At 42.2% G+C, this 11,447-nt stretch overlaps 1 protein-coding gene across 1 annotated transcript; it reads right to left on the minus strand.

Moving 5' to 3' along the window:
* Positions 1–403: 403 nt before the first annotated feature.
* On the minus strand, positions 404–3,198 carry LOC124653417 (5-formyltetrahydrofolate cyclo-ligase-like protein COG0212). The gene is made up of 6 exons (XM_047192482.1): positions 2,834–3,198; positions 2,382–2,472; positions 1,859–2,085; positions 1,544–1,619; positions 886–1,011; positions 404–808 (listed from the first exon to the last, which is right to left on the minus strand). Exons 1-6 carry the CDS (start codon positions 3,173–3,175, stop codon positions 645–647), a joined length of 1,026 nt encoding a protein of 341 aa, XP_047048438.1. The 5' UTR covers positions 3,176–3,198; the 3' UTR covers positions 404–644.
* Between the last annotated feature and the right edge of the window lie 8,249 nt (positions 3,199–11,447).

Below are 11,447 nucleotides of genomic sequence, written 5' to 3' on the forward strand. Positions count from 1 at the left end.
TAACCAAATAGTTTTTGTTATTAGGTTGCTTACATGTGCTGAAATGCAGTCCAGAAACCTTAAGGTAGCTCATATGTCGCTTTTGCACTTGGAGTGCTGTGACTTCAGAACTTTACCTTAAGGTTGTCTCTGCTGCAAGGACAATCTTTGTTTTTCAAAGAAAAGTGGTAGTTTGTCTCAGTCCTTATTGGCTTAACCTAAGTTCGGAGGCAAATGGTAACATAAATTGTGATCTTAAAGTTACATGACCTGTACAAGATATCTTGTTTGCTTTTCAAGTCTTTTGGGAAGAGTTAATTTATTTTTACATGAACGAAGTTTACACAGAAATTTAAAAGGCATCCTTACCGTTATACATGGAATACAGTCGCTTTCTATTTTCCTCATAATGGCTCATAAATCCTCCAATAACAACGTGAGTTAATATTTCTGAACTGTGTCAAATATAGAACTAGACAAGTCTTAAGTTTTGGTGCCGTCGACCTAAAAGGTGAAAACTATAACAATTTTATGGTCTAAACCAGTCTCCATAGACCAAATATTTAAGCCAAGCAATAGTTAACATATCTTAATTTTCCCTAAAATTGTATGTATAACACCGTGTTCAACAGAATCAGTTATGAACCTATGATACACATGCTTAGTTACCGCCCTCTTCTTCTTCTTCCTCGCTGAGCTGTTGGCGGTAGATTCTCAGAAGGCCCACAAGGAAGTATTGTTCCTGTCTCTTGTTCTATGCGTCTCTTCAGCTCTCTGAGAATTCGAATTTGGCCCAACTTTTCTGGAGATAGTTTTTCCCAGTAAATCCCTGCGTACATAAATTCTTCAAAATCTGGCAGTGGAAGGTTTGTTTGCAAGTTTATCAAGTGACAGAATCAGTCAAACCTTGTGGCTTTGGAATTGCAGTATTTGTTAAGATGACCTGAGTTGGGGTGCAGATAATATCAACCGGTACATCATGAATTAGCAGCTTTTCAACTGGAATGTCATCCACTAATTGCTTGTCATGCACTGTACTTGTACAAAAAAATGGCAGTTAACACTATTGGGTTGGTGATCACTCAAGGATTACCTGAGAAAAATCTATCAAAATATAAACTAGTGGAACATCACTTATTTTCCACTTCAGGAAAGAAGAGAGTATTTTTTCGTAAAGGGGGAGTCCCCAGCCTCTGCATCCACTGATGTATGCAGCCTCCAGAAAAGAAGAGGTAAAGCATGTGCATGCAGATGATTTTTGGAAAAAGGATCATTGAAATACAATCGGGACTGTGGATTACAGTGGGTAAACATTATCCACCAGACTATCTCAACCATTTCTAGGATGATAAATGTAAAGTTAGGTCCAATCAGCCACAGGTTAACACATAAAAAAGATGGACAGACGAAATATTTTTAGAAAAATGAAAAAGGAAATTGTCGCTCTGCACAAGAATGAGAAGATACCCACCTATATATCAATCATCCTAGTTCCTACATCACAAAACCAATTGGATCTGTATAGAAAGGGATTGTATGAGTCAAATGTATAAATAAAACTCACCAGTCGTTACTACCATGGTTGAATCATCTATAGCTCCCATATAACAAAGCATCCCATATTCCAGCTCCGCAAATCCCTGCGATCGAGGTTCGTAGATAAAATTACAGGTGAGAAGCGAGAGAACAAAGCATGGTTCACTTTGAAGGCAGTATTGATCTTATTTATTTTCTGTTAAGGAAGAAAGAAAAGCGGGAGGGGAGCTTATGTGCGCTGTTCTTTTCGAGAAAGAAACTGTGTACTCTACTACTAATACTACCGTGATACAAACAAGAACAACAGAATCAAACTCTGGTTCAAGTCTTCAACTATAATTACCTCACCCTTCCCTAGTCTTGCTCCTGTACTTGGATCAACTGCAACCGACCCAATCACGATGAGATCCACCTTAATCCTTTCATCTAGACCTATCGGCCTTCCATATTTGGCTGCACCAACAGATGTGCATGCTTCAGGGATGCATCCAGTGGGGATCATCTGAGATTCTAGAATGGAGAAAAATCCCGTCCTGAGTCTTGGTTGTGGAGTCAGCAGCTTCTTATCACCTGAATGATTCCAGTGGCACCATTGGTAAGAGAGAGAGAGAGAGAGAGAGAGAGAGAGAGAGAGAGAGAGAGAGAGAGACGTGAGACCTGATTGAGTATGTATGGAAAACTTGAACTAATACTACTGAGTAGTGGGATAAAATGAACAACAGGTTCAAATGCGCAATTCTAATTCGGAGTCTGCTCTGGCTTGCAGGACAACACAAGAAAAATAAAACAAGATATAAACGGCCAAAAATATGCAACTGTTGCTCATTGTTAAGATCATAAGTAGCAGTAACTAGCAGACTGGTCACCTGAGAGTGTTAGGAACCGAACTTGCTTCTGGGGGGAGTCCGGATTGACCTTCACGCATTGTGCATTCTGAAACACGTCCAGCCTCCCTAGCTGGTGAGAATTGGAAGCATTTCCATGTGATTATGAAGCATAAGTAAGTAAATTAATGAATGGTCAGATGGCAACACAAATGCACCTATGAGCGGCCCGGAAGGGTAACTTCAGAAAATAATTCATCAATTCAAAGTAGTAACATAAATTGCTACTGCAAAAAAGTGGGCATTGCTAGCTGCAGTGAATAACCGAGGCTTTATTCAGTTCATCGGCTTTATTGACGATTCCAGTTGGCGTGACTACAAATTTACAAGCGAAGCTACCCAATTTTGCAATACAGCATATACAGTTGGTAACACCCTAATCCGAAACTAAGATAGGAGCCTGCAAGGAGAGAAGCGAGGGCGAGAGAGAGAACCGAATCGGCGGCTGCGGCGGCGCCGTCGAAGTTGGGGATGCGGTGGTGGACGGGGCGCGGGTTGCGCGCGACGCCCTCGGCCTCCAGGACGTCCCACACCCGCTTGCGTATCCTCCACTTCCACGCTCTCGGGTCCGCCCCAGCGGCGGTGGACGCCCGCGCGTCGGCGTCGAGACGGAGGCGCTCGGCCTCGAAGGCGGCCGCGTCGAACGGGACCGACGACGACGAGCTCCTGGACGCCGCAAACGCCACAGCGACAGTGGCGCGGCGAGAGGACGAGGCGGCGGCAGCTGCGAAGTGTAGCTGCAGCGACGGTGCCGACGGGAGGAGGACGGGAGGCATGGCTTCCGCTCCCGCCACTCGTCCGCGAGCGAGCGTGTGGATGGCTTAGCACGTGCGCGAGTTGTGCTTTATGCAAAGAAAAAATATACTCCCACTCAAAACCTATCTTAACTTTGTTACAATTCAAATATATCAAGACACTCTTTAGCATCTAGATATATCTAAATTTAATAAAAGTTAAAATATATTTTATAGAACGGAGGAAATACTGTCCCTTCTTATCCAGGCACGAAGTTTCTGACCTCTGAGAAGGATTTTCACATCAGCTGACCACTTAAGTTGAAGCCATTAGATGCCAGTTTAGGGAATTTTCATGCTTATTATGGTCACCGCGTATGCAAGTTTCAGAAAAAAAAATGTGAATTACTAAGGTAAGATGTGTGACAATATTATCTAGAAATATGGTATTTTCGGGATCTTTCGGTAATATTTTCTGCATAATTATAATTTTCTAGCGATTCCTACTGTTCATTTGCTAGAAAGGATAAATGACACATTAGAGTTAGTGTGTGTGTTTTGTTATGAGCTATATGGATTGTTCACAATGATTTTATCTTTCACAGGAAAAGTTGCCCATCATTTTTGCAGGTTATTCCCTTCGTTCCATATGTGGTCTTATCTCCAACCGGAGGATGTGTGCATGTACATGGATATTGGGTGCAACTGTTTGGCGATGGTAGCACAGGATTTCTATAGCTGATGCAGCTGTCATTCTGAGAAATATCGGTAATATCAACATCATAAAAAGTTACTTTGAGCTTCTCGCCTTCTCATTCCATCTGCTGCATGTGTGGGAGCTAGTGTTGTACCACCATTCTGCCCTTGCCAGCCAAGAGCACCATTTTTTGTTGAGCAAAATCCATGCATCTTTAATAAGTTTTCAGGCATTGATTGACACTGTCTGTCTAGCCCATCATTTTGAGGGTGGAACTAGGCTCATATGTAATTTAATTCCCAGAGATTTGAATAGATCTTGCCATAAGTTGCTGCTAAAGAATATATTTCAATATCTGTAACAATCACAGTTGGCAAGCTATGCAACTTGAATATGTTGGAGATGAAGACCTTGGCTACCACTTTAAGTGTAATTGGGTGCTTGAGGGGAATGAAATGAGCATACTTAATGATTTTTTTCTACCACCACTAATATATATATAAGATCTTTGTTTCAGAAAGTGGCAATACTTCCACCAAATCCATACTGATGTGGGTCCATGCCATATCAGGCACTTGTAGTGGTTGTAGTAGGCCAGGGTACTTCAGGTGTTCAGGTTTATTTATTTGACAAACTCTGCCACTTCCTTTCTCATTTTGGGCCAGAACAACACCAGTTGTAATATATGAAATGTGACTCTCTCCCCTGAATGGCCTCCTATTTCAGACTTGTGAAATGCAGCCATCAAATTTTTATTCATCTGGATGTAATTTCCCACTAGAATTTTGTTCTTGTACATGAGGATGCCATTTTTGAGAGTGTAGTCCTGATTGCAATCAGGGTTAATAGCTAGTTGTGCCAGGAGCTCTTTGCACTTGTCATCATTTGCATATGTTGATATTACATCAGTGATCCAAGCTGGTTGGATGGCTGAGCTAAGCAGAGCCAGTATCTTGTATTCCACTCTAGATAGGGAATATGCTAATCTGTTTTCTTTTCCCCTTTTGTATTCTACTGTGTAATTGTATCCCAAGAATTTAATCATTAATTTGTGTTAATTCCAGCATTGAGTTTCTGTTCCTGGATGTATTTCAGGAGTTCTTAATTAGTTTTGATTATCATAAAAGAAGATGCAAAGTAATGCTTCCACTTTTTTATAGCTTATATAATTGCAAGTGCCTCTTTGTCACATGTAGCCAGTGTTGCAGCTTTGGGGCCAATTGATTTGCTGAATGAAATTGGTCTGCCACCTTGAGTTAGTACAGCACCTATACCATAGCTAGAAGCATCAGCTTCTAGTACAAATGGTTTAGTGAAATTAGGCATGCATGGCCAGTACAGGTGAGTGTCTCATACATTCCTTCAGCTGCTTGAAAGCTTGTTCTTGTGACTCAGACCACAAGAATTCACTTTCTTCAAGCCATTGAATAGGGGCCTGCAGATAACTCCATAGTTTTTTATAAATCTCCTATAGTTTATAGTTAAGCCCAGAAAACTTCTCAGTTCAATGACATTTGTTGGACTGGACCACTTAGTAATTGCAGTGATTTTGATGGGATCAGTAGCTACTCCATCTCCTTGAATTATTTGTCCAAGGTACTCAACTGATTTTTGTCCAAAAGTACATTTCTCCATTTTCAGATAATCTGTTATCTCTGAGTACTTGGAAAACCAGTGCTAGGTGCTGAGTGTGATCAACAACTTCAGACTTTCTGTCATCAAAGAAGACCAGTGCAAATTTTCTCAGAAAAGGTGCTAGCAGTTTTGCTTTAGCAGAGCGCCATGCAGAGCTCACATTAGATTTTTCCAACAAGTTACTTGGTCCAGATTACATGTATCATAGATGATAAATAGAACTAAACGTTCTGTTATTATAAATCCTTGCTACATAAGCAGAACGAGGACACCCATCTACTTTCAACAGCACGATTACGTCTATTGATTAACTCTTCCGACACAGGGGGGAATTGGATCCCAGTCCTCATCAAATAGAGGATGATACCAGTAAGGCTCGGGCACGGGCCACCTGTTTTTCTTAACTGCTGTGCCATCCATCAAGTTCACGGGACAGTTCAATCCTCTGTCATCCAACACATATTTCCAACGATAAGTTTGTTGTATTAACACAGACGGCATACATAGCCAGCACCATGACAGCAGAAAAGAGATTACCTTTGCGACGGCAGTTCAATCCCTCTCAAGACATCAACAATTTTACTCATTGGCAGGAAAGGAGTTTTGTCAGTATCATCATAAAAGTTCATGCCAACCAAACTCCCGTCATCAGAACTAATAAGGGGGCCTCCAATCCCAACCTGGTACGAAAATGTAAGGCTAAGACAGGTTAAATGGAAAAGTTGTAAATGCCTTAGATCTAGCAGTTCAGTATGTGGTATAACATACAGTTTCAATACGAAAAGTGAGATTCTGATGCAACTATCCTGCTACAATTACATAAAAAATGAAAGAAAAATTCACCAGTTGTACCTTATTGATTTTACAAGTAGAGAGCTTAAGGTCTCCGCAGTCAAGTTCGCTAGGAAACATACTTGGCTCGTCAGTCAATTCACCCCTTGTGGCCAATAATAATCCCTCTGCAGCTTCTCGCCCTATAGCCACTACATTTTTAGATGGCTTCTGTACTGTATAGAAAATATTTGCCGGGCGAGCAGCAAGGAAATGCTTCTCAACGCTGATGATAGCAATATTATAATTTAAATGATACAATTCCAGTGTCCCATTGACGCGTTGATGAGGTGGAAGAAGTACCTCAATCTGCAACGGTACGGTTAGCTCAGTTAATTAACATGAAACTTAAAAGGACAAAGAAATACGATTAGGAACACCAACCCTCAAGTTGTTGTCAATCTCGTCTTGATCATCACGAGATCTAACCAAACTGGCTGAGGTCAGAATGACTGAGCGCGTGCGCATACGTGTACGCATGCCCATGGTTGTGCGCACACGTACGGGCGTGCGCACATGCCAACTTATAAGCAAGCCTGTGCATGCAAAATACATCTGTTCCCCTACATATCATAACTTTAATCCTTGGTTTGTGAAGGCCACGTTAGAGTATGAAAGTAGTTACCATATAAGTATATAACTGTTAAATCACCTTTGAATGAAAAAACTGAGACGGCACTCCGGGATATATTTGTATGAACTTTTACCGGGAGTTTATGCCAGAACTCCTCCGCAGAGCGACACGTGAGATTAGAATCGTACCCTTGCCAAGCAGATACTTCACCAAAATCATCTTCAAATGTATTACGCAATCTCCCATTCACTGGTTACAGGAAGACGTTTTTATCGCTACAATAGCCACAACAAAAATTGCACAAGGAAGAAGTCGGCAATGTTAAGAGCAACGGCTTACGTTCAAGCATGAGTGGTGGTGGCATGGGATAGCCCATGGATTTTAGAAAGTTAATGTTTCTCAAAAATCCTGTAAGGTGACTACTATTAGTGCCCATTGATATTCATGTAATGCTGCATACAATGATCAATGGGTAAACATTCAATAGCTTGCAAGATAATTCACACCTGAAGGGACTACGCTCCGTACGCCTTCAGGCAAGGAATACTTCCATCTGCTACTTCTGGTTGCTCCACTTGAGCTGCCTAAAGTGGAGAAGGTCAGGGAAGAGTGATCAGAAAACGATGCAAAATATAGTACAAATTCCAAGGAACATAGCTATTTGCGTGGTGAGCATTGATCATGTCTTCTTATATAATGAAGAGAAGTACAGGATAAATGACCTACAATGCACAAATTAGTAGTTATGAGAATAAAGCCATGCTCACCTGCATCATCTGTGTCTTCGTCTTCTTTCCTGTGTAATCACAGAAAGGTCATTGTGGTAATAAATACAGAAAACTAGCCCAACAGTAAATAACCATACATGAAACAAAATACCGAATCATAAAGTACGAAACAACATATAAAGTAAAGATTTGGAAACGAGGCTTGTATATGCTCAATGGTAGTCAAAAGGATCAAGTATATGTAGCCTGTTCATACTTAAGTCTGAAGAAAATGTTAACTCTTCCTCATTTAGACAAATAGACTAGCCTCGACAATGAAGCAAGTGCACTAAATTAGCAACATGAGATAAGGTCCTGACACAAGTATCCATCAAGTGCCAAATTATTTTTAATCTACGGATAGTGGCGTCAAAATTCCTAAGGCTCCAATGCGCATTACAAGGGAGAAATGCAACAGGAGAGGAAGTTAATAAAATTGGATAAGATATACAAGACATACTCGAGTACCCCAAAATGCATTAAGGATCGATGAAGACATGCCGCCGGTAGAGAGCCTGTCTCAAGCGGGTAGCATTTATGAACCATCCCAAGAAAGTCACCATTAGAATTAGTAAGTGATGCTCCAAGTGCAGCCTAGAAAAAAGTAAAGTGGTAGGATTATAAATTAGGAGACAAAACATGACACTTTAAACCACCGAGGGAAAAAATATTCATTTCAAATTATCTAGCATGCCAACGAAATACAAATCAACGGTAGTGTACCTCTTTGAATGAGGGAAAAAGGACCACGCGGTGATCATGACCAAAACTAGGATATGATTTCTGCTTTGGCAGACCCAAGGACATCAACTGGCCTGAATTGAAGGCACGCCCAGAAGCAGTTATGGACTCAGACTGAACCCCGCAATGAAAGTTAACTGGGCGAACTTCCGGGAGTAAGTCGAAGGACGAGACAATGGCAATATAGTCATCATATAGTCCCAAAACCCCATTGATAGTTCTATTACTTGGAAGGCGCACTGCAATCTGCAGTGATAGAGGGACTACATTAGCACAGGATGTTAAGAAAACAGCATGAATGGACAGAGACAAAAGGTTGAAACATGGCGATTGGCACCTAGCACTAACCTTCAAATTATCATCTTTGTTTCTCTTGAGATTGAACACTTTAACCAAACGTGCTGATGTAACAAATCTTGTTATGCATGCTCCTCCAGGCCCGCGTGGTAGAGTTATGCCCGAGCATGCAAATAACATATTATTATCTCCTGGATAAGAAAGGGATTTGAATTATTAATTAGTGGCTGAATAAAAAATTGGATCTCATAATTAGCATATAGCGGCAGAAAATTACCATCAAATAAAGCAAGCGAGACGATGGTCCGATTTTTCTCAGTAGAATTTTCACCAAATGGTTCCTCCACGTAAGGAGTGTCTGAAACAATTCGATCTTCCTCATCAGCAACTTCATCAGGAGGCTCATAGTATCCAAATTCTTCCTCGTCAGCAGCAGCGTCCGCAAACCATTGCTTTATATCTAATAAAATAAATTAAGTTGATGTTTACGCAATACGAGAGAAGGTGGAAGAAGCAACAAATTCATTAACCTGAATTTACTCAATTATACTCACATCTATTCATTCTAGGTTCCCACAAATCGCTATAAGTCTTCCGCCTTCTGCGACAAGTTGTAATCCCAGTTGCAATCGTCGATGGTGACGCATGGCAGCGTTTGATATTTCTGTTAGTAGCTCTTTGATCCCTGGTCGATCCACTTCTGTGATCAATCACCATGCTCTCATTTGTATGTGTCATTTATTCAAGTCCTAAAGCAAAAAAGCAAATGGCAATGCTTAGTAGTTGCAAAAGCATCACACTCCAAGGACTCAAAGGTAGTGTTGCAAGAACAGGCTGCTGACCTCCCTCCCTTTCCTGGGGTCATTGGTCTGTGATACATTAGTTCATTTAGTTGTGAGTTTACAGTGCAATGAAGCATCGTCAGGTTACAACAACAAAGGGGAAAAGGGTGAACTGAAAGGGAAAATGAGTTGACAAAGCCCGCTTTGGTGCCAGTGCTGATGACTCGTATAAGGTTAATTGGACAGTAATATCACTTGAAGACGGGAAACGATAAACAAAAGAGATGTTGCTAAAGATGGATTAAGTTAGCAAGCAGCAACCCGGCCGGCAGCAAAAGCATTAGACTTCTGCAAAAGGAAGCTGGAGGCATAAGAATCAAACTCGCTGCTATGTTTAGAGGACTGTGATGCACAAATATGCATGAACAGTATGTAATGGGCGCCCATGTCGATGGATTTTGCAGAGAGAAATAAAAATATACTATTTGTTACGAGCCACGATCCATGCATAACCTTTCATCTAGATAAATCCATACAAAACCCGCCGCATTCAATCTTTGGGTCACAGACTGTACGATTCTTCGCCGATTGTGCAGTCTTTTATCAAAGAACTTGCCCCGATTAAAATCAATCGAATACTCAACTCGAGCTAGTATGTACTGTACTTGAGCAAACTAAAAAGACGGAGGAATCGAATAGACACTTACGTAGCCCGGCGCAGACGCTCTGATTGATCAGCGCCAGTTTAGCCAGTTAGGGAAGGGAGGGTGGCGTAGGTAAAGCTAGCCGGAGGAGGACTCGCAGCCGGAGAGGTCCAAACGTCGCCGGGAATCCGGGATGAAGCCAAATAATTTGGGGAATAGGCGATCTAGGGTTTTGTCTTTTTTTCTTGATCTGGACAGGATACTTCCACGCTCTCCGGCCCGGCCCCGCGGCTGTGGACTCCCGCGCGTCGGCGTCGAGGCGGTTAGCCTCGAAGGCGGCCGCGTCGAACGAGAACGACAACGACGATGAGCTCCTGGACGCCGCCGAAGCTACAGCGACAGTGGCGCGGGGAGAGGAGGAGGCTGCTGCAGCGGCGAAGTATAGCTGCAGCAACGGCGCGGCCGGAAGGAGGGCGTTAGCGAGCGAGCTTGTGGATGACGAGAACGTGCGCGAGCGGTGCTTTTGCCCAAAACAAGAGTCAAGACCTTTGTAACATGTCCGAGGTTTTAGAGTTACAAACGACATACTCCCTCCCTTCCCATCAGGATTGTCTTAGATGTCAAAATTTAGATGTATCCAGACACCATAAAATATTAATACATCTAAATTTAGATAAATTTACGATAACTTTCACGAGACGAGGGAGTACTGGATTAGTTGTGCGGCGTTGTTCTGGTCCCTATGGAAGATAAGAAACAAATTTTCCATCGAGGGACCCTTTCCTAGTCAACTGCTGACTGCATATACAAAATATCTCTTTATCTCCAGGTGTGGAAGAAAGTGGCTAGGAGACAGAACCGTGAAGCGGTGGAGCTGACTATTGGCAGACTACGCGAGCTCCACGCTTCCTCCAGGATGCAGACATAGCATTCTTCGTTGCCTTTATCTTATCTTGTATTTGGACTATGTGTGTTTGCTTAACATGTGTTGCGACACATGGCCGTGTTGGACCGTGATCTTTGTTATCCTTCGGTCTACCGGTGTGAGTTGTATCTTGAACCTTCAGTTGTATGGTTTGGCTTCATTAATTTAAAGCCGGGCTCTGCTCGAGCCTTCAGTCTAAAAAGACACGAGGAAGTACCAATGAAATACATGGCTGCGAACAAAAAGTGTGGCCCGACGGGTTATCCAAATTTTAGCCCATTTTGTTTGGACCTAAATCCAACCCAAATCTGAGTCTACTAGTCGGCAACCAAACATCACTCCACTCGACTGCCCTTCCCATCTACCCTAGGACACCATGGGCAATGCTAAGGCAACCAAACATCACTCCACTTCACTTCCC

Source organism: Lolium rigidum, chromosome 5 (genome assembly GCF_022539505.1).
Source record: "Lolium rigidum isolate FL_2022 chromosome 5, APGP_CSIRO_Lrig_0.1, whole genome shotgun sequence".
Lineage (NCBI taxonomy): Eukaryota > Viridiplantae > Streptophyta > Magnoliopsida > Poales > Poaceae > Lolium > Lolium rigidum.